The sequence below is a fragment of the Falco biarmicus genome, chromosome 4 (genome assembly GCF_023638135.1).
Source record: "Falco biarmicus isolate bFalBia1 chromosome 4, bFalBia1.pri, whole genome shotgun sequence".
Lineage (NCBI taxonomy): Eukaryota > Metazoa > Chordata > Aves > Falconiformes > Falconidae > Falco > Falco biarmicus.
Genome location: NC_079291.1, coordinates 44,366,823 through 44,390,383, shown reverse-complemented (window position 1 = coordinate 44,390,383; position 23,561 = coordinate 44,366,823). Strand labels below are relative to the sequence as shown.

General features: G+C 40.1%; 1 protein-coding gene across 12 annotated transcripts in view; it reads left to right on the top strand.

Annotated features, from left to right (window-relative positions):
* The window catches only part of ABI1 (abl interactor 1), an 82,001-nt gene that overhangs the window by 40,205 nt on the left and 18,235 nt on the right, over positions 1–23,561 (top strand). For 8 of the 12 annotated variants that reach the window (XM_056334229.1, XM_056334230.1, XM_056334219.1 and 5 more), the window contains exons 3-5: positions 11,829–12,005; positions 21,926–21,940; positions 22,681–22,781. In XM_056334229.1, the coding sequence (XP_056190204.1) occupies positions 11,829–12,005; positions 21,926–21,940; positions 22,681–22,781 (293 nt within the window). The remainder of the gene's footprint in view (positions 1–11,828; positions 12,006–21,925; positions 21,941–22,680; positions 22,782–23,561) is intronic. The other 4 variants (XM_056334218.1, XM_056334223.1, XM_056334221.1 and 1 more) reach the window with 1 other exon arrangement.

Below are 23,561 nucleotides of genomic sequence, written 5' to 3'. Positions count from 1 at the left end.
GACTGAATGCAAACATAACATATTATGACTGCACATCCCAAATGTTCTGTCAAAATCAGTCAGTAGGATTGTACACTTGAAACGCTTCCCTTTTGAAGTGTCTTCTGTTTCTAATCAGCAGACTTTTGCATTTCTGGCTTGTGTTCAAATATAATTAATAAAATTTTGGTTTGATTTAGTTGGTTTTTTCCTCTGGAAACTTGTATTAGCAATGCCACTGGTGTTAGTTATCACTGAAATGTGTATTTAGTTCACTGTCTAGAACACCTGCGGCTCACTGGAGGAGAGGAGATGTACGTTGGTAGTTCCCATATCAGAATCTTGTCCTGGTGAAGGGAAGATGAGGGGGGCAGAGAGGACCGAGTAAGAGAACTGTCCTTCAAAAAGGTGTTTGTCCTACAGCATGAAACTCAAGTGGATGGTTAGCAGTCGTTCATTTGCCTCACACTGTGGTTTTGTTCTGATGCAGAGCTGGGTTTGTACTTCCTGTCGTACGATGGTTTTGAAGTGGTGGTGTGTGGTGTTCAGCCACAGCTTAATCTCCAGCAAGTGCTGGAAATCATATTCTAGGGGGATCAGGGGGGTTGTGTTAGAACAGGGAGGAACACCACGGAAGCTACTTTTCTCTCCCTGGCTCCCAGCTTTTGATGCTGAAGGGTCACAGACTTTAGGAGGCAGGTGGAATGTAATTCCAGATAATCTTGCCATCTCCCCATCTCTGTATCCTCCCGCAGAGATTTATGTTAGTGATGCATTTTTTTTTTCTTCTTGTTTGTTAGACTCTTGAAGAGGAAATTGAACTAGCAGTTGAATTTTAAAGACAAAAAAGAAAGTTAGCTAGAATTCATGTTGTACTCCCCCGAACGTGTATCAGGTCATTGGAGGGCTTGGCGTTTCATTATTTTTTGTTTTGTTTTAAATGAGTAATATTCACAACATACTACTTATTGCAGTGTATGTATGTTTGGTTTCCTCAGGCAGTTGAAATCAGCAGAATGCTTTGTCAAAGCACAGGAAGTATGATCCATAACTCACTGAGTTTGAACTAGCACTTTAAAACATCAGTGGAAGCTGTTTTACAGAGAAATCTTAGGTATCTTTGTCACCATGTTTCACTGTGCTCAGAGCAGACAGCTATGGCAGCGTTGCCTAGACCGGTGCCCACCTACGCTCTGTCTGTGTCTATTCTCAAAGCCGCTGCAGGTGGGCAGTTCCAAGAAGCTGGCCTAAGCGCTGAAGCGTCTTGCTTGGCGTAGCACAGGAAGTCTGGCGGAGCCAGGAACAGAGCTTCAATCTGCCGTTTTCCAGGCGCTTGTTCCTTGCTCCTAGCCACAGACCCATCCCACCTCTTCACTCCGCTGACGTTCCAGCAGACAGCTGCCTCCTGCATGCGGGGCCAGCTGCTTTTGCAGCACCGTCTGACCTCCATACTCCAGATGTTTGGAGTTCCATTTCCCCCATACTTTTGTGAACTTCAGTGAAGTGCTTCTGGCATTTCACCAATACAATGGGGAGGAGGGAGGAGTGTTGTCTTAACTGTTTCCTTTCCGTAACAAGGGCCTCTGTAGAGCTGCTAAAAATCTTCCTCTGTAGGACTTGAGCTCCATTTGCCTTCAGTTGCCATCTGCCAGTCTTCCTTCCCACATCCCGCTCCCTCTTCCCAAAGATATTCCTGCAGACCCCCCCTTCTTACGCTCTGTGTTGACGTCATCTTCCTTTCAGTTGGGAAAGGTGTGAGGCAGGGGGTGAAGGTGTGATGAGATGCCATTGTATCTCTCCATACATGCTTCTCATTTATAGAGCCTAATTCTGTGAGGTGACATTCACAGGTGAGACTTACTGATTCCTTTCAGCTGTCCCATTTTATGTTCACAGCATCTTGCATGAGCATACTTTGTAGCTGTTAAAGAATAAATGAGAAGCTTCTGTCCTTTGGTCTTGTCTGAAGGAGGAATACGTGTCCTTCCCTAGCAGCCCTCCCATTTCCAATTGGCATCAGGAAAGAAAAATCAGGCACGAACTCAAGTTTGACTCTTGGATGAGTGGGCTGGTTTCTTTGCTCTGATTCTTGTCCTAGAATGTCATGCACCTGCTCCCAGCTGCTGTGGTCTGTCCGTGCCCCATGTCCCCTTTTGTGTGTGTCCCCTTTCTGCACAGTTTCTCCAGCAGAATGTGTGACTAATTTGCCAATAGAGCTTTCTAAAAAGCGTCTACATAAATAACTCTTACCTGAACAGACCTCTCTTCCCTCTCCTTTTCAGTGCTGTTGTGTAGGTATATGTGCCATTTCACAGATTGTGTTTCGGAAATTGGGGTCCTTGATTCCAACTCTTAGTGAGCAAGAGGGATAAAGGTGAGGCTATTTGTCTGTGGCCAGTAGGTTGTAAGCCCGTTTCTCTAGGTCTTGTTTTCAGCTTCTTGATTTTAATTAGGCTTATCAATGTCCCCACTCTTTTGAAGACATATGAGTATTGTAATACTTGCAAGCATGTGTTCTGTTGGTTAGGAATTGATTTTTCTTGTTAAGTATGGCTTGCATGGAAATTGGTACAGCTTAAGAAATGTAATTCTGGAGCAGGACGTGCTATGAACTGCGTGCATTACTGTTGTACATCCTGTGCTGCCGAATTCTAAAATCATACAGCAAGCAAACCATCCTGTGTGAATGGGATGCCTACGTATGCTTCCCTCCGTGACACCCCTCTCCCAACTGTCATGATATCCTAGGAAAAATACTTATATAAATGTAGAAAATATCTTCAAACCTTTGCTGAAATCTGGTCTGCTTTTTACCGATGGCAATTGCTAGGAGAATCTGAGAAAATCTGCTAGTGTATGTAAAGGAAAAGATCTGAATTCTTAAATCAAGGGCTAGCTCCATAGATTATATGCCAGTTTAATCCTGCATTCAGACATAATTGGAGAAATGCAGTGATAAATTGTCGCAGTAAAAACCACTTTTCAGCCCCCCTTGACGTTAGATGGTATTAGTAAAATATTTTTAGCATTGTGGTCTTATATATTAATATATAGCTTATGTATATAAGTATATAAAAATGCATGCATTTACATGTATGTTACATCTGGAAATAGGACTTAGTGTTCCTTTAATTATTTTTCCTTTGTTTTGTCTAGCGCTTTCTCCCTTCTGATGATGGATGGTAAATGTTTTATATAGACTGTGCAAGTTGCTGTGTATGTATTGATGGCCTTAGTTGATTGTGTTAATCTGTAAAAGCTCTTGATTGTGAACTGTCTCTGCAGGAAGAGGAAGGTGACATAATAAGATTACGTGAGACATGGCTTATCTGGTTCCTCTAGCCTTTTACCTTAAGAGGCCTGGATTTACTAGGACTTTAAGAGATGAAGCTTTCTGGAAAGTCTGTCCTACTATTGTAACTTACCTGTATGCTGAAGGGAATGTGTAAGAAACTTCTTTCTATAAACCTACAAGAAAACATTGCTGGATTTGCAGCTCTGGAAATACAGCTCTCAAATCTGTTTCAGTTGCCTCCTACATTGCCAGCCCCGCATACAAAGCAAACACACGAGGTGAAACGTAGATGTCTAAATGCTTCAGAGGTGACAGAAGACCTGTCTTTCATGGTACAGCTTCAGAAGCCATGGCAGGATATTCTGAGGATTCTCAGGTGACATTAGTCACTGGTGTTCAGGCAACTGACTTCTAGCCTTAGTGAAAATTGGATTGAAGGATTGTATATGTGAAGTAATAAAGCCTTAAAATCCTTACATTCTTAAAGAATTTCGGAAACTGAAAAAAAAAGCACCTGTGTTTTTTTTCTTTTCCTCTAGTAATGCTTGTTTGTTGCTAGTACTGGCTTGCTTCTGTGGATTGACTGATGAGTTGACAGTACTTTAGCAGATTTGATTCTGGTGACTGTCCAAGGGGCTGTTAAAGATGTCTTGAATTCCTCTTTGGAGAAGGGGGATGGTAAGGAGGACCTTTCCCCTTTTTACTGTGAAAGTGAAAGACAACCGGTATAAAGGTTCTAGTATGTACCTTCAGATGAAGAGCTGTTCAGAGTTATTTAGGGACTTGAATTTCACACAACTGATGGCTAACTGGGCCTGATAAAAGGTTGCATCGCTCTTCTACCCGAGAGATAGGATTGGCCTCACCAGTCACTGATAACAGGGCAGTGCTTCTGTGAAAGTTTCTTTCAGTTTTTTGATATATTTCTCACATGTTGGTTAACTTAACCAGTTGTCTGTGCTGAAGGAACAGGGAAGAGGCAGATGTCCACCACATTGCCTGGTTTTGGTCTGTAACTGATTGGTGCAGACACAGTTGAGGTGTTCAAACTATTTCTAGTCAATGGAATTGGCAGTTATAATTCCCAACACCAGTAGAGCCTCATACCTTGGGGAAGATCCCCATGGGATAAATGAGTGTGTACATAATGGTAAACAAGGATGGGCAGTGCTAGTGACACTGGCACTCTGCTCTCTGCATCTCCAGTGAAGCCAAGCTTGCTTAGCGCTCATACTCTCCTGGACAAGAGATGGAAGTAAATTATTTCTGTAAATAAATTCTTGAGTTTCTTGAACGCTGTCTTAATGGGGATCAGGCAATATACAAACAATAGTAATAAACTTAAGTTACTTGCACTTCCATCAAGAGTTAATGAATGATATAATTTGTAACATTGTGTAGACATCGGATTGTTGTGATGTCTTAAACCCAAACTACTCGTGCTTTTTCATGCCTGATGTGCCTTGAACCCATAATTGGTCTCTTTTATAGAATATTTCTCTTGCAGTGTAAATAGGTTCACATTTTCCTGTGTTCAAGATACTAAATTTTCTTTATAATTTCTTTTCTTTACGTTGCTCTCCCTCAAGAAGTTAGCTGTCTGGCTGAGCTCATTAAAGCTGGGGATTTTATTGTCCTTTTTGTAGGTCAAACTGGCTTCCTTGCAGGTAGCCTGTACAACCTGTGTTGTCCGGGATCTCTTCAGTGCCGTTATCCAGTTAGCTATAACTCACTTATTTAGAAAGTTGTATTAAATACACTTTCTTTATGGAAGTAGCAGTGGGATAAATCTGTATTTCTAAAACAGAAAAGGTTAACGTTCTTAGTCTCATCAGATTCTTTCATCTCAAGGAAGCTTGTTGTGTAAACTATATAGCAAAACAACTACATTTGCCATTTTCGAGAATGACAATAAGGGTTAATATTAAAGCTGGGTCTAGGAACAAATTGCAAAGACAGAGGGCTTGCTTTGATTTTTTTGTTGTTGCTTTTGGTTTTTGTTTGTTAAGGGCTGCTGAAAGCACCTTAGTGTTTGTTTCTTCAGTTATGTTTCCTTTGGTTAACACTGCAATTTACAGTCTGGGTACATGAACTTGTACTTAATAGAAAATGTGTATTTACTAGAAAATGTTTGTTGGTGTTCCTTACAATGTTTGTAACATTCAACTATGTGTATTTTACTGCTATGAGCAATTAAATCTGAAGCTGTGCCTCATTTTTACAGGTAGTAGAAATGAACTTACCTTTTGTATTCAAACTAACAAGTAAACTTGGAATCCAGTCATCCCCAGAGGTTGAGGAAGGAAACCAAACTCCTTTCCCTGCACCACTCACTGTCCTGCATACTGCATAGTTTTATTGACCTGTTGACTGGGTTCAGTCTGAAACCTGTGTTTTTGCCCAGTATTTTGTGTAACATCAGGCAGAGTTCTGCTGAAAGGAGATACCATTATTTCATGGATTGCTAGTCTGATTTGATACATCATATCTAGTGTGCAAATCGGCTTGTCTTTGACTAGAAATTTTAAACTTTTTTTTCTTTCTCTGTTATGACATTCTTTTCTCATGCTGCCAGCAATGCCCTTTAGTTAAGAGAATTGCACTGCTCAGATATAGAATGAATGGAATACTGTTCTCTCCATTAACTTGCCTTTCCATAATGCTGGCTTTAGCATAGAATCATCTCAAACTGGAAGGGACCCATAAGGATCGTTGAGTCCACCTCCCTGCTCCTCACAGGACTACCTAAAGCCAAACCACATGGCTAAGAGCATCACCCAGATGCTCCTTGAACTCTGACAGACTTGGGACCTCGACCGCTTCCCTGGGGAGTCTGTTCTGGTGACTGACCGTATTCTCAGCGAGGAACCTTTTCCTAATGTCTGATCTGAATTTCCTCTGACGCAGCTTCATTCCATTTTCTTGTGTCCTATCACTGGTCACTGGAGAGGGGAGGTCAGCATGTCCTCCTCCACTGCCTCACTTGAAGAAGTTGTACACTGCAATGAGGTCACCCCTCAGACTTCTCCAGGCTGAACAAACCAAGTGACCTCAGCCATTCCTCCTCAGTTTTGCCCTTGAGACCTTTCACCATCTTGGTCGCTCTCCTCTGGACACATTCTTAATAGTTTGATGTCCTCCTTGCACTGAGGTGCCCAAAACTGCACACAGTGCTTGAGGTGCGGAACAGATGACTTTCAGGAAGTACAGCACCAAATTTATGCAGAACAGGTTCCTGGGGCTCAGTAAGTGTGATTGCTCCAAGTATGGCCAGGAAGGTGGGGGTGGGAAGTGGTAACAGGTCATGCTGCATGCATGGCTGATACCTCTTTATGTCTGTGGTTTTGGTTGCATCAAGTAGTTCTGATCTATTCTGCTAACATTTAGATATGTGTAACACTGATTACCCTGTAACCAGGGCTTTGCTTATTGAATTAAAGTGTTAGTAACAGACCCAACCCTATATTCAATCGCAAACTGGAAAAGCAAAAAAAGGGAAACAATGTCCAAACTGCAGAGGACTAGTGCTAATATCAAGCTGTTTATCCTTCCTTTTCTCCTCACTTTCTCTAAAGCAGCAGCTTGAGGAAGCCTGTGGAGTTTGAGCCTACGTTCCTTGTCTGAGTGAGCCTAGGGAGAAGTCGAAAAGTTACTGACTTGCAGCTCTGTGCAGCACAGAACATTTGTTTAAAGGACATCAGTGGCGGTGTAGTTTTAGGATTTTTTTTGTCTAGTGTGTTTTGGATGTTAGATTTTTAAATCAAGGAAATGCCCTTGAGTGACTATTTACTCATCCTTAAATTCATGGGTGAAAGTGTGTGGTGGTTTGATTACTGGGGGTGGGGTGGGCAGCAGGCATTGAGAGTGGTTTTTCTTTGTATTTTTTTAATTTGTAGCTTCCTACACTATATGTTAGACTCTTTTTTTGGGGGGGGACACACGACTGTTTGTTTACCCTTTTTACCTGATAGCCAACATTTTCACTGTTGAGGACTGGGCAGCTGTTCTTCTCTCCCCTAACTGTTGTTCCACTCTTCACAAGAGCCTGGCAGGTTTTTACAGCTTGCTGCTGAGTTCGCTGTGCAGCACCACACAGCACTTATCCTGTCCCCTCTGCCGGGTGAGCCTCTGTGCTCTTATAGCTTCATTCTTCCTAAACTGGGGAGAAGCGGAGTAGGAAACCTGAAGAGGAGTTTTCTTGCACAGCACTTCTGGAGTATCAGCTAATGTAACACAAATCTAAGGAGTATTTGCTTGGTGTAAATCTGTGGTATTAGTGTAATGACTTGCCTTGTCCTTCAGGACAGCTTGAAGTTGGCAGTACCTGGTTAGCTGAGTTGATTTGATAGAGATTGTGGGGTGTTTTCTCCTTTTTCCCCCTGCTCTTTACCAGCTGTACATGCATTTAGTGAGAGAAACAGTGGCTGTATGACTACATGGCTCATAAATTTGAGTTGCGGTGCTTCAGGATTAAAGAGATTGGCAAAGCTTGAAGTCGTTTCCCCCCGCCCTGCCCCCCCCCTTTTTTTTAATATCCCTGTATATGTGAGCTTTATTACAACATTTATATATCCTCAGATTAGCTCAGCCAAATGTAGTGCAGTGTCTTCTATTCCTCGTAAAGTATTTGTCCTGGAGTTGTGCATTGTAGCACAGTAGAATGGTGTCTGTGGCACAGAAAAAGAAGAGAAAAGAACAACTATTTGCTGCATCATTGCTGTGCTGCACTTGGCCTTCAGGCTACTTCTGAGGAAGCAAGCAAACAGTTAAAATTTAACTCTACATCCTGTTTATCAACTGTGGTTGGGGTTTTTTTGTTGTTTTGTTTTTTGTTTTTGGTTTTTTTTTTCATATGGTTTGAAGAAGACAGTTGAGGCGGCTAATCATTAACAGTTCCTTCAACCTCCAAGCTTAACTTGCTTCTGTGATTAGCTGGCATGGTCCCTACCACGCAGTTATAGTGGCAGAGGGGTTTGTTTAGTGGTTTAGCTTAAATTTGCTTCCCAAAGGAAGCATGTTGTGCTTTTGGAAGGGCTGTTTTCTCAGTCTTTTCCAAATCAGTGCAATGCTGGACTTTTTCTTGCTGGATTTTGTTGTCTAGGAGTGAGAATCCTATTGCTGTTCCCCAAATTTTAAATTATGCTATGTATTTATGTTCTAGCGTAGGCCAAGCATGCTTGAAGCTGGTCTGGCTGTTTGTGAGTGCTTGCTACCCTGTGCTAACCCTAGCTGGTTTGCCATACTTTGCTCCTTTCGATTTTTGATGTTTAAAAGTAGGTTTTGTACATGAAATCATGAACTAATTACTGTTTAGCTCTCCTGTTACTGTATCAGAGCAGGCACTTACTCATAGCTACAGGTGCCAAGTGTGGCCAGAGCTTTGGGAGAATGGCTAGTTTGGCTGTTAAATGGTATATGTGGCTTGTTGCTCTTGGGAACTGGCTGGATAGCTGTGCTATCCTGCTAAAAATTGCTTTGGGGATTTCCTCTTTTGGAAGTGAAACACATTGCCTGTGACTATACAATAAACTTACCCATCAACTTCAAGCAAATAGATATAAATAAAGATACAAAAATGAACAACTGTTACGTGCTTTGTTTTGCATAATGATTACGTAACAATAACATGCGGTCTTTATAGATCTAAAAACAGTCATTTATTCTGGAAGAAGCAAGATGCTGTCTTGTAACTGATGGGCAACATACTGCTCTGGGCAAAGCATATGCTGGGAGCCTTTGCTTTGCATAGGGGCAAAATACTGCCTTGCTTTTCCGGTATACCAGATGTGGTAAGAGTTGCAGTCTCATTTGCTTTGAAGAGTGAATTAGTCTCTTGCACAGGCATGCCAGCATGTGGTTCAGGATTTACATGTGTGCCCTAAGTTGCTGGCCCTGCACTGTGATACAAATACTCTTCTCTTTGCTTGGTTTACGTTACTGAAATCTGTGAAAAGAGTTTACAAATCACTGCTTTATATTTGATTTTGGATAAGCTGTCTGATATAGTTAATATATGCTTTTTTCCTGTTCTAAGGATTTTTTTTCTGTTAATAAGAATTTGTTGCAAGATTACTTAAGTAGTTTTCCACAGTGTGTGTGGTACAGCATCTGTTCCTGAAATTTATGGAATTTTCATTGTTCATTGCAGGGAGGAAAGGTCAGACTACCTAATAGGAGAAGATACATCTTTTTGTATTGCAAAGGGCTTTTTCGTTGTTTTATTTTTTTTTCTTTTGATAGCAATGTTAAGAGAGCTCTTGGACAAAAATGCGTCTTTATACTAGCCACAAAAGTATCAATTTATTGGTAACAACAGATTCTTTTTCTGAGAATGAAGTAGAAGCGTGGATTTGTTTCAAGGGATGTACTAGTATTTTACAATTACCTTCTTTTAAAACATCGTAGTATGTGCCTTAAATTGATGTTCTCCACAGCATCCTATATTGCTATATTGTTTAGGTGACTAATTAAATTTTTTTTTTCACCTGCGCAGTGCTCGTGTGTTACAAAATACGGATTGCTGCATATTATTAAAGAGTTAGGTAAGATAGTTTGAGACCTGGTATTATCATTGAACAAAAGCGTTCAGGTTGTATGGAGGAGTTGAAAGAGAAACAGTCTAACAACATGTAGCACAGCACTTGAATAATGTTTCTTGATCTCACTGAAAGCAAACGAAAAGGCAGAACTAACACGTATATTTTAGTCTCTAAAGGGAAAAGAGCAAATAATAGCTGAAGAAATAAGGGTAGTCTTGCTCTTAAGTCTTTGCTCTGTTGTCTGTGAAAGCAGCTGCTGGAGCAAATGTGGGTGCAGTGACTTATACCCGATACTGATATAGTGATAAATACTTGATGTATAGGATTGTCTCTTTTGGAAGGGTGCTTTTTATTCTCAACTGCGGGTTTTTTTTCAGAGCATGAGCATTTAGAGCAATAAAGCTTGCTCCAAAGCTTTATTGGAATATTTAACTTATTCAAAATAAGCTAATGTGGGCATACACATTTAATGTCTTTCATTTCTCTGGAAAGTCACAACTCTTCTATTAAGATTCCATGTGCTTCCAAAGTAAAAGAACCTTTTGTGATGTTACAAAAGTTTGTCTGTTAGTTAGCTTTAAGCTGTGAAAACAAGCTTGCCTGGTATCACTGCTTTTAGGTGCTTGTCCATTTGTGTTCCCACTTGTAATCTGCAATGCCATGTATCAAAGCTGTTAAGGAGGATTTTATTTCTTTCTGTACTTAGAGGAGAATTTAAGATTATTGGAGCGTGTATACCAGTTAATGAAAAAAGAATCCCAAAAACCAGTTCAGTTGAAGGCATTTTGTAGTGAACTCTCAGCACTCAATGCTGGCTTCCTAGAAATGGTAATCTCCTGGATGCTTACCTTGCTGTTTTCATCTTGCCTTATATAGAAGTAGTGAAATATAGACTAATTTTGCGCTTCATCTTTGATTCTGCTTCACTAAACAAAACCTTGCACATCATAATACCCCTTTTAGATTAGGCCATTTCTAGAGACATACCCAAATGAGTACTGGTGGACAAGGGGTTTTCTTTCTTTCTGAACCTTGACTCTGTTTCTGTGGCAGTCTTTTCAGGAGGAATTGATACTTACAGACTAACAATTATTTTCCTTAGTGGAAAAAGTGGTGACTGGATAGATTTTGTTCAGAGTCACTTAGAGTGGTGGTTTTTGTCAGATACCATCTCCTGCAATGAGATCCTGAGGTTCTAGTAGATACTTAAACCAGTAAATTCAGTCCCTGAATCCTGAAGTAGGCTTTCTAGAGGTGGGACTTTCTATGGCATCTGATGCTTGACTTGTACTTGTTCTCCTTCAGCTAGGGTTTAAGCAGTGGTTGTATTGCATGTAGAAGCACGTGTCTGTGTTGTGAAGTTTAGTTTGATCCTTCACAGGCTGCTGAACTGACCTTCCTCAGCCTCTTTAGGTATTTCCTAACAAAATGACAGAGCTCAGCATATTTTGTATTCCTTTACTCCCATCTTTAAGGCTTTATTTTATTCTTTTAGTAAAGCTGCTATAAACAGTATGACCGAAACTATCCTCTGTGCTGAAATTAGTCCTTCTCTGTGCAGACTCTTACTCTGATATGCACTGATGGCTTTGCTGAAAGAAATTACCGCACAGACTTCCCAAGCTTAGTCCCCCTCTGGGGCTGCAGGCAAATTGCTTAGCTTGTCTGTCCTGGTTTCCCAGCTGTGGAGTTCAAGTAATTTATTACTAACGTCAGTCATAAGAATGTTGAGGGTTAATCTGCAAGGACTGTATCTGTATAGTGTCTTCAGAGTGTCAAAGCAGTAATGTATATTTGTAATTTTATTAATAATATTGGTTATTTCATTAAAGTGTCATTTTTCAAACAACGTTCGTGTAGATTAAACTCATTTTGTCAATAAACTGGCATCCCTCCAGCAGCATTAACTTGGTTCAGACTCTTTTGTCTAGTAGTGAAGCCTAAAGATGTAGGTAGCTCTGTAAAGAAAACATCAAATGCCTAAAGAAACTCGTACTTTCTTGTTTTTAATCTAGACTGTGGACATCCATAAAGAAAAAGTCGCTCGCAGAGAGATAGGCATTTTGACGACCAATAAGAACACGTCAAGAACTCACAAAATTATAGCACCAGCGAACATGGAACGTCCTGTAAGGTATATTCGAAAACCTATAGACTACACGGTGCTGGATGATGTTGGCCATGGCGTAAAGGTAAGAATACTGGGACACTTGAGGACTCCAAGTAACACAGGCCATGAGATAGGGTTGGGGCAGAATGTTACTGACATTAAAATGTTTAGTTCATTTATGGTAGGAAGGATTATGGGTTTGATATGCTATCACATACAAACATTTAAATAATAAAATGGAGTGTTCTACAGTGAGGGGGGTTTGAGCAATGTTGGCCATAACCTTGTGACTGTCAGTGGTAGTCACAGTGTCTGGAAATAATGGCTCATGATTTTAAGCTAATGACTTGCCAAAAAAGCCGTGACTGACTTCCTCCTCTGATTAAATTGTCTCTGCCACTCCCTTTATTTCTTTCACTAGTGAGAAAAATTAAGTCATCTGTTATGGGGAAACTGGCTGATGGCCTGGGGTTTTTTGTTGGGGTTTTTTTTGGAAGGTGGTCAGGAGAAAGGGGGTCAGCTAGTTGGCCTTTAAATCTTGGTGGCATTTGATGTCTCACTCTTATTTGTGCTTTCAGACAGCTTCATTTTCCTTTTCTCTAAATAAAAGCCTTCATAAACTAATGTCTACCTCCCTTGAAATGGTCATAGTTGAAGTGAATTGACATAACACCCTTTGCTCCTTGGACATCTTCTTATAAAAAATTAGCTTTGTGTCCCTCTAGAGCAGACCTTCCAGGTATATTCAGTTCACAACAGTCTTCCCTTGAATGGCATTAAAAAGCTTTTATTCAACAACCGTGTATCCTCTAAAGCTTGGTGGCTCTGGTCAGTCAGTTATGCAGCTATGTTAGCCCATCATGTGCCCTTTGAATTGCTGAGCACTTGAGGAATAGATTTTTCAGAGTTACTTTACTCAAAAAAGTGCCAGAGTACGTTGTGCTTTGTAGTAACCCTCCGAATGCCTGGAGGAGTCTTAATTCCAACATAAGTTAGAAAGCAGCTCTATACCATGACAGCTCTAGGTTATGAATTAACATAGTGACTTTGGACTACCTGATTTTTTGTTTTGTTTGTAGATAAACCTGTGCTAAACCTGTAACTCTTAGGGTTGTTTTACACTAGTAACTTAAGCCAGACTGGATGAAGCACAAGCCTATGTAGAAGCCTGAAAGATATGCCCTGAATAAGTGTGAAATAGAAGCACTGGGGTCAGAGAAACTGATAATTTTTCAGTGCAGTCTCTGCATTCAAGGAGAGTGCTTTATGAATAGAGAATACAGGAATCCACAAATTCAGTGTCAGGATATTGGTTTCTGCATTTAAGTGCTCCAGGGATCAAGTGTTATAGAAGACTTTACAAGTAGAGTAATTACTGTTAAGTCTCAGAAGTTGATGCTTTGTTGAACTACTTTTTTGGTGCAGGCTCAAAACAGCTTGCTTGATCCAGGAACACTGAAGTTGTTAAGGTGTAGCGGTTGCATTTTCCAGTATAACTATTTGCTTTTAGGAGTACTGGTGTCTTTATTTTTGTTAATGTGACTCTATTTGTTTAGGGGGTGGAAATGATGTGCTGTTTACCTATTTCTAGGCAGCTCTTACGGACCATTTTTAACAGTTAAGGGTTTTTTTAACTGTTAATGGTTTAATTCTATATGAAAAATTTGATCTGTTCAGAGGTAAAATTGCTTCCAGTAATAACCAAATTATCAACTCATTACAAGTCAGCCACAAATTATATCTTGCTGTTGTTTCTTTATTGAGTGAAGGAATGAAACAGTAGAAAAAAGATGTTGGTACTTTCTGTGTAGACTTGTTACACAAATGAAATAAGCATCCATCCAGGCCTCAGGTATATAGTTCAAGATGTCTGTCATTCGGCACCTTCACCAGTGTTGACATTCACTGGATGCACTGTGAAGAGTGTGCTGAGGTAGTGAGTGACATAATTAAATGTTTTAGCCATCACATTACTTGGGTTCCAAGAGCGTTACACAGATCATAGCTCTGAAGGAAGTAGAGCTGTCTGCAGACCTAGATGTAGGTAGTGTTGTTATAAGAAAATCTAACCAAAACATCTTCAGAAACTGGATCAGGTCCTGTTGGAAGTCAGTGCAAATAATGATGATGCCAAGAATCTGAGTTGCTTCTTGAACATAAAAATTGGGGGGAAGCAAGTGGTAAATTGAATTGCAAACTTTGTCTTGTCCAGAATGGTTTTAGAAGATGCTTCAGACTCTTAAGTCTTAGCTTTTTGACTGAGGATTTCACCCCAAGCTGGGCAGCAACATGTCCGATAAGGCCTTAGAAACCATGGTTTTTGAGAGGAAAAGAAGCATGAGTTCTGCCTAGAGCAATGGTCAATTTAACTAACTTGCAGGTCCTTTAATGTCTTCTGCTGTTGCAACTGTCAATAAAATACAGTACAGCATATGCATTGGCATTTAAGTATTAAAAATTTTGCAATGCTTTGAAATCTGTAGATAACAGTTTATTGCTGTCAGTGGGACTCTATAGTGTTCCGGTGCAGGATTTGATAAAGAAACAGAAAGGGAAAATATAAGAAAGAGAAATCAAAGGTACAGGCTGGATTATATAGCCTGTTTCTGCTTTTGTTTATTTCATGAAATACTGATCCTAGGAAAAATATTATTAAAATATGTTTTAATATATTTTAAGGGTAATCCTGAATTGTCTTATGTAAAAAGTGTAAGGGTGTAAGTAAAAATACTGTCTCACAGAATATTTAAAAAAATAAATAGAAAGGGTGGGTGATCCTCAGAGCAAATACAGTCTTCCCCTGTACATCTTCCATCTGAGCAAATGCAGAAACATCTATGCATACTCACAGCTCATTTTCTTTGTGTGTGTCCCTGTTTCTCATGGCTGTGTAGAGGGGATGCAAAAGCAGATGTCCATGCTTGGGGCATGGCAAAGGACACTATGTGCCTCCCTGTCTTGCATGTATGCAGGAATTTTTGTGGGGGCACGTGATGACGGGGGGGTGGGTGGGTGGGTGGCAGTGATGGTGAGCAGCTGCTCTCTATAGCAGGTTTCCTCCCTGATGGGAGACACCTCCTTGGAAGGCAGTGCAGTTTCCTCTTCTGGCAGTTTCTTGGTAGAAAAGCTTTTGCAGAGCATCCTAAGATCACAGAGGTCCTTTCTCTCTTGGCCTGAAAGCTCCCTGGCAGCCCCCAGCTGCTCCACCCCCTGCACCTTCCCTTTGCAGGGGCAGATACAGACAGTCTCCAAAAGGAATCAAGTTCCTTTTTTTAATATAAGTGCCTAGGAAGCCAAGGCTAGCATTAGTCAAAATCAGGAGGGCTTTGAAAATTGGTTTGCTAGTGAGAAGGCTTTCCCTTGCAACACAAATATTATGTGTAGAGGGCTCCAAGAAACACACAAGCAAGCATTTTTGCCGGCCTGTTAAGTAGTTGCTCAGCTGTCACCCTCTGGGGATAGGGGAATGTAGCTGAAGTAATTCTTGGTAAATAAGAGTAACTGTCATGATGTGAGAGCCTACGTTCCTGTGTAGAGCTTGGTTTAAAATTATTAGGCAGAGGCTACTTTAATATTTCTGTCCTTCTGTTCCCCTTTTGTGAAAGGAAAAAAAAAAATAGTGTGCCAGCAAATAAATAGGTCAAATACAATTACTCATACAGAAAATCCTCAGTTTAAGAGGGGGGAGAAGGAGGAGGAAGCTTGGAAGCTGCCTTAAAAGCCTTGAAATTGGCCTTTGAATTATTTTTTTTTTTTTTTGAGTAAGAGGCAGGTGGAATTGCAGCAATTTGTAAAATGGCAGCTAAGTAGGAAATTGAAATAATGCTGTGTGCTAAAGGCAGATAAAATGTTGAATACATGCTAAACTGAAATGCCTAATAGCTGTAGTTGGATCAAGTTTGTTTTATGGAACTAATAGTTCTTCAAAACCAAGCTTGAATTGTATATGAAGCTTCCTTACTTTTCAGCTTTGTTTTAAGAAAAAAAATGCAATTTCATCACCGCAAAACACTTGCATTTCAGTGCATTAAAACTGTAAGAAGCTTTCTAGCCCAGGAAGTCAAACAAGAGTTAAGCATTCAGTAGTCTTTCTCAAGCAAATGGAAGTTGGAAGGGCTCCCTTAAAGTAGGGACTGGGTCAAAACTTAACCAAATGCAAAGCTTGGAGAAGGGAGCCTTGCTCTCACCCTGCCCTACTCACCTGCAGTCCTCATGCTTATGTCTGTGTTGGTGCAAAACAAAAATGCAGATGAGATGCTGATGTGAGGGTGGAAGGCTACCTAATGGTACCTGCCTCCCCTTTAGGACAGCACCTTTTATGTGGTAGCCATTTGAGTATTAACTTTTAAATAATTCACTGTAATAAAAACTGAAATAAAAACAAAGGGATCCTGAACCTGAGCTTCTGCTGCTTTTGTCCATGTATTAGCTTCTCAGACACTTATGCTTCAGAGGATGTCATGGCCAATTTCATTAATGTCACATCATCCCTCTGGGGTCATGGCCAAACAGTAAATATTGCTGTAGGGTAAAGAACGCTTCTCTGGGGGAAAGAGTAACTCTTCCTGTTGCCAACTCTTAATGACTCTATTGTGAGTGTTGATACTGTGATTGTCATAGGGCACTTGCTACTGGAAATTCAGAAGTGTGTGTAGTATCTGATACAATGTAGGTTTCAAGCCTTTCTGTTTGCAAAGAAAACTCAAAACTATGAGGTCTCTTTATTTTCTAATTCTGATAAGAATTTTTTTTTATGTTAACTTTTTTTTCTTGTAGCTAGATTCAAAGTTACCAACTCAAAGAATTCAAAAAGCTTGAAAGGCAGGAATCTAGGTATCTTTCTCTGAACAAGACTACTGAGTGCTGAGGGAACAATATTGTCTGTCATCCACAAGCAGGTTTTTATATGTTAATAGCATTTTAATATGTGCAAACTTTTTAAGGTCAAATGTGACTTGAAAATTTTTGCCTGCTCAGTTTGGAAATTGGAGAAAAGAGCAACAACAGCAAAAAGAAATAAAGGAGAGAGAAGCAATATTGATAAGCTACATTTGATTGCTGTTAACAGAAGACTATGTAATTACTAGATTGCAAATAATACTGGGAGAGGTTATATTTAAAAGATTAAAGTAAAATTTCACTGAAGAGACTTACCTACTCATGTTCAGTTTTGAAAGAAATGTTGATTTGGAACTGAAATTTTCTCAAAATATAATCAGCCTTACTATAGACTTTAAGGAAATAAAGAACAAAAAAAGCCTCTGACCCATTCTCATAAGGAAATTGCGACACAGGAATGATTTCTTTGAAACTTCATGGAACTAGTGGCAGAAGTGCATTACCCTGAGTGTTTGACATCCACGTATAGTCTGTCTTCTGAAAAAATCTTTGATTACATATTCTCCCTGGGTCCATATCTTGATATCTGTAAGGAAACCATTTCTGGACTTGGTGCTTTACTATATGTTTTCCTCAGGTATCCCATACCTTCATGTGTAAGTACCCTTCAGCTGCTTTTCTTGCTCTGTGTCATCTTGTGGTACTCCAGAACTGCTCCACTGATGAGACAGGAGTCAGTTGTGCAAAAATCTGTGAGGATGCCTGTGGGGCAATTGAATTGCCTAGCTGCAGGTGCAAATAGCACTTCAAAAGGTCTTATGGCTAGCTGCCTTTCTGTAGCGATGTCTCGGATAATTCTCCCTTGACTAATAAAGGAAATAACTTTTTAAGTGAAAGAGGAGGTTGACTATAAAGTCAAGACCATGGGGTTATTTTTTTTTTTTATTGTGGTTGATGACTGTGATTACTGGTCAAAGCTATTGCTGGTTATCGCTTTTACAGAGCATACATACTAAAGTTCAGAGTTTGCCAGACACTATTAATGCAGATTAGAGTGGCACAGTTTTTAAGCCTTTGTTTCCATTGATTGGCATTTATATTGGATGGTCTTTAATGACAGCTCTTAATGATCCTCGGTATGGCAGGATATAGAGTGGAATTTGCTTTTTTAAATCCAGGAGCTGGACAGATAGTGAGCAACTATCTGAAGTACAGACAACCTGCATAGAGATTTTGTTTCTGCAGTCTGAAGTTGGAGAGTTCATAGCTGAAATGTGCAGGAGAAACTTGCTGAACATAAATGTGATAAGGATTTTGCTTGTGTGCAAGTGGCCTTTTGTATTTCTGTGCTTATAGATACATCTGCATATTGTATCACATAAATGAACTATATTAAAATAAATAAATCGATCGCATAACTCACATAAATGAGTTGTGTGCAATGTCCCTAGCCCTCAGTTTATAACTCAAAGAATAGCTTTCTGGTTCCCTGAATCATGACTAATGTTCCCCCATGACTTGTTACTTGGCATGGAAACGATTAAAACCAGTTAGTTAGATGGCTGCCTCCTGAGGCCAGCCAGCAGAGTCCCTCAAATGCCTGGACATCCTTCGGATACTGGTAGATACTTCTGACTGCCTCACACCTTACCCTTTTGTGCCACTCTTGGTCATGTCCCTTTGGTCTCCATTACAGAAACCTGCAGTACTGCCTTTTTCAGCAGGTATTTTTGTACTGCGTAGAGTGCCAGAATTGCCAAAATAGTTGCCTTAAGCAAGTAAGCCTCTTAGTTAGTACTTGTGGCCCATGCTCAACTGTCTCAAAACATTGCGTGTCCTGTCCAAACCCTCAGCTAAAATTCTCAGGCCAGGTGCTCTGAATTCATGGCATCAGAAGCAGCCTCACTTTCGACTTTGATAAATGCCTTGCATGGCTGTTGCAAACACCTGTTTTGCCCATTGCCTTAATTGCATTTCTTTTGAGCCTGCTGCTGGCTCTCAGTCCTTGGCCAGCCTGCTCTCCCACGCTGTCAAAACCCTGTGGATGTGCCACTGCCCTAGCTGCGATCTTTTGGAAATGCAGTGAGGCTGACTCCTGTTTCTTGAACCTGACTGTGGTTTCTTTCTCTTAATCTTGTGACAACCAGCAAAACTTTATCCAGGACTGCCACGTGCTTGGCAGGCTTTCCCAGGGAAAGCAAAATTGTTCTGCTTGCTGCTTTAAAGCATCTCTGTTATGATGCTTGCAAGAACCCCAACCAGTGCTGCTGCTTACCATGCTATCTTGTTTCTGGGAACATCCTGATCTGTCTAGCTCTCTGTCTCGGTATCACAAGCATCCTCAGCAAGCCTACACACTGTGTTTTTGTTCTGATGTGTACGTTATCCAGGATGCTGGTATCTGGCTGAAAGCTGTCTCCTTTATGTATAGTAATACAGCTAGCGGGAGGAGAAGGGAGTTGTGCTTCTTAGAGCTTTTGCAGGAGTTCTCAGTGCTGCTCTTCATTCGACTAAGCATTTTTCCTTTTATAGATCTCTCTCAGAACAGCCCTTCCCTCTTCAAGCAGTGAACCTTATGCATGCTGCTGCTTTTCTTCCTCGTGCCCTGCATTATCTTCCTTCCTGACTCTGACCTTCTCTGTACTGATCAGGCAGTTGGTGATGGTCATGTTCTGCCCACTGGCTGGCTGGCCTTAGAGGCATTTGTAGGGAGGCTCTTGAACCTACATTAAACATGTACCTGATTTTTCTTTTGGTTTTCTGCTTTTTCCCTCATTTTTCTTAAAATCATAACGAGTCCTAGACCCTGCTGCCTAAACTGTTCCCAGTTCCAAGTAATTTTTTTAATTGCTTAGAAAGCACTGCATTTGGTGTTCAGACCAAGAAATGCAGCAAGATCGACCTCCTAAGCTCAGCCAATAAATAGAAGAAAAAGTCTCCTCCTGATTAATTAGCTTATTAACCATGATTAAATAGCCATATGGTTCATCTTGCTTTGATTCATTTGCTTTCCTCCCCTAGTTCTGTCTTTTGAATCAGAAGTTCCTCTCCCATAAGAATCCCTGTTCCTTTTGTGTTCGTTCCTTCTGTGTTTTCCTGCCCATATGACTCTTGTTTATATTGACAGCAACAGACAGGATATGTACAGAGCTTTTTACTTATAGAAAGCAGTGTGTCATCAGTTGCTGATTCTTCTGCACAATAAGGAAGTGTTTATGTATCTGTCTGTATATTGTTTTAACTGGTAACAAAAGAGATGAAGTTCACCTGATGTAGTGGTGTAGAGATAGGAGTAAAGGTCAAGAGCTGTTGGACTTCAGATACATGTTCAGTATGTTAAACAGTACTTAGCAGTAGAAAGGTTTGAAATACAATGGAAGATTCCTGAATCGTTGCTAGATGTTGATATTCATATTGTCGCTGCAGTGGAGGCAGAATGTAACAGTGATTAAGGAGGAGGTGGAAAGATTCACCCGTAAGTGTTGAGTGGCACTGCATAAGGCAAGGAAAGAGAGGAAGCTTTTTGGTTTTATATTTTTGAGGCAAGCAAATTTAGTAGTAGAGGCTAGGTAAGAAACCATGCCACCTTTCCTTTTAAGCCTTTAAAAGGTTCCAAGCTGTGACTGCTGGGCAGGGACGGGACCAAGAGTTTCACTTTTTGGTCTCTTTTAACAGATTCTTTGTATTATGCCATTGCCCTTGGCAGCTGGTGAAGTAAGGGGAAGGGGTCATGTATTCCTGTGAGAGGGGAAAGCAAATTACATTGCTAAAAGCCTGTTTTAAAAATATAATTAAAAAATATATATATAAAATAAAAATATAATACTTGGGAGACTACCCTGGCATCCTGAAAACTGAGCCTTTGTGACAGAAGTGGTTTAAATGCCTTAATTCTGCCACTCTGCTGGTGAACCTTTGCCTAGACTGGGGGTGAATGGGATGACCTTCAAATTTACTTACCACAGCTAAACTTTTTCATTTTAGTTTTGGAGCAGGTTTTGCGTTTCTGTTCTTTTAATAGGAATAACTTAAGGGCAGTAGCTTTCAACCTTTTTTGTTTTTTTAAAACCCAGCTGTTTTTCAGTGGTTTTGCAGACCCTGTCAGAAATATGCACATTGCTGTATAGCATATTTTAGTTGGGTTTTTTTTTCAGTTCATGGATGCCTTTAAACTGGTCCTGTGCTGCTTAGAGGAGGAGGAGGAGTACAAACTGTAGTTTGAAAAGACGTGCATTAGGAGGCTTGTTCTAGAAGTGATGGGTTATTTCCGAACAACCTCAAAAAAAACATTGGGATTATTTTTGTTTCGGGGTTTTGTGTTTCCTTGGTTTTTTTTAAATTGGTGAAACTAATCCTTTTCTCCATTCAAAAACATGAGTCTTTTCCCCTGAATAAAGTTAGAGAACTCAACTTGAATTTATTTAAAATTTTACATTTGTTTTCCTTATGAGGCCATGTTTCATAATTTTTTTCTCCTCTGCAATCATGAAGGCTGTAAAAACTGATTTAGTGGAGTCATATAATGACTTGATTCTAAGAGCTAAAATTTCAGAATAACAATCATTAGAGCACTGCCAATGCAGTTTTGAGCAGCCAGCACTGTGCTAGCTTGAATCAGATTTCAATCAATAAACCAGAGGTGAAAGGCACTGCTGCTCATCCTGTTTGAGAACTCCTTTTTCTTTATTTACCATTCAATGCAGCAGCTAGTATTTCTTCAAAACACACAAAGGTTAAGTGTCAAAACAACAGGCAAGTCTGTTCTGCGCCGCCGTATAGCTGAAAATGGTTTTGTGAACAGATTCTTAAGTGCATGTTGCCACTGAAATAGCATTGATTTGGGTTTGGACTTGTATGTTGAGCAAAGGGCTTTTTAATCCTTTATTGCCCATAAGGACCCTGGCAAATGAATCTGGCAAAACTTTGCTAAACTTAATTTTGACACAAGGGTTTTTCCTGTGGTCACTTAGTCAGACATAGGACTTACAATGACTAAGTGAGCCAGTAAAATCTGTTAGTGTACTGGGATGTAGCTTATTATCAGTAGACACAAATGATTTCTTTTTTAAAAAATGTGATATCTGTAGTTTAACCTGTCCTATCAGTTGTGATGGATCTGCCATTAATTTCTACCTTTTTCCCCCCCTTATTGGCAACGTTAAGTGGCTAAAAGCCAAGGTAAGAAGTGTTATTTCTCCTTTGACCCACAGTGCCTTATGTGACTGATAGTAGAGGCTGCAGAGCCATTAAAACTGAAAACTAGCGCGCTCTTATGCTCTCCTCTGCTTTCCATAGGATATTTAGATTAAACATGCTATACTTGATTTTTTTTTTATTTACAGCATTTAGTGTGTGTCAATATATCTGCGATACATTGACATCTGCATTTATACATAGATACATTAATTTTTCTAACACATGTAGTGCTTTGCTCTGAATTCAGTAGATGCCTTGATTCCCTTCACTTACATTTTTTTGCAGGAGACTTCCCAGACAACCTGAATGACTCTGCTAGTCAAATAGCAGGGGCAAATTGAGAAATTCTGGGCCCGTGCTGACTGTATTGCACTGTCAGTGTTAAAGTTTGATTTAAATTATTAACACCCAAATGGAGATGAACACAAATGTGGCTTCCCTTTAAAGAAAAGAGGATATAAGAGATTTGTGCATGAACCTGTCAGTTGCCTACCTTTCTGATATCTGTCGTAAATTAATAGCAAAAATAACATTAAGCTTCTGTTTAGTCTCTGTATTTCCTGGTGTCTGTCTTTGTGTAGTTGAAAACTTGCTGTTTGACAGCTGTCTGGGAATTCTCACTTCATATTCTTACACTTTAAAAAAAAAAAAAAAAAAAAAAAAGCTGTCAATAATAGAGCTGCTCTGTTACAAAAATAAAATCATGTTTTCCCTTATTTCAGCATGGAAATAACCAGCCTGCAAGAACTGGCACCTTGTCAAGAACAAATCCGCCTACACAAAAACCACCAAGTCCTCCCATGTCAGGCCGGGGAACTCTGGGGTAAGAATGAAGACTGCTTGGTCCCACTTGTGCAATAGAAAGTTTTAATTGTGGCAGTGTTGATGTTTCTTAAATACATGGATAGATGGCAATTCTGATTGCTTTAAGCAAAAAACACGATTACCTTTCTGCGTAAACCCTTTCAGCTGCATTGACTCATTTTCATGGCAACCTTTTGAAAGAATGTTTTTTCATGGAGGAAGGATTTATTATAGATAGGGGTAAATGAGGAGGCTATTGTTATTCCTGATTTTTGGGGAGAAATCCTTAGTGACACAAAAGAATATCATTAAGGTTTTATTTCAGTGGGAGAAATACTTAATTTTTGAAGTTTTTGTTTATTCATTTCTCAATACTGTAAGAGGTATGAAATGGCTGCTGGTGCCATATTTATTGCATTATCTAAGCAAAATTTGTGGCATTGTAAACACATTGGCCACATTAATTCTCATGGGCTTGCGCATTTTTATTTTTATGCCTAAATGAGGAAGGATTTTGCTACTCCCAAGTCCCACTGTGACCAGAGTTCCCTGCCGTAGCAACTATTCTGCTGCTGTGGACCTGTGGGGTGTAAAATCTGCTTATCTTGCTATGCCAGCAAGTAGTTGTTGCTAGAGGCCAAAACATTAATACTTCAGAAGCTCAGAGCACGTGCCATACGGTTTTGTCTGTGCAACATTTTCCAAAAGGCATCCTAAACAAGACCTTCTACCTATTTGTCACTCTCAGTCTTCCTTTTATGCTGTGGGGGACAGAGGCACTGTAAAGCTGGCTGTCATG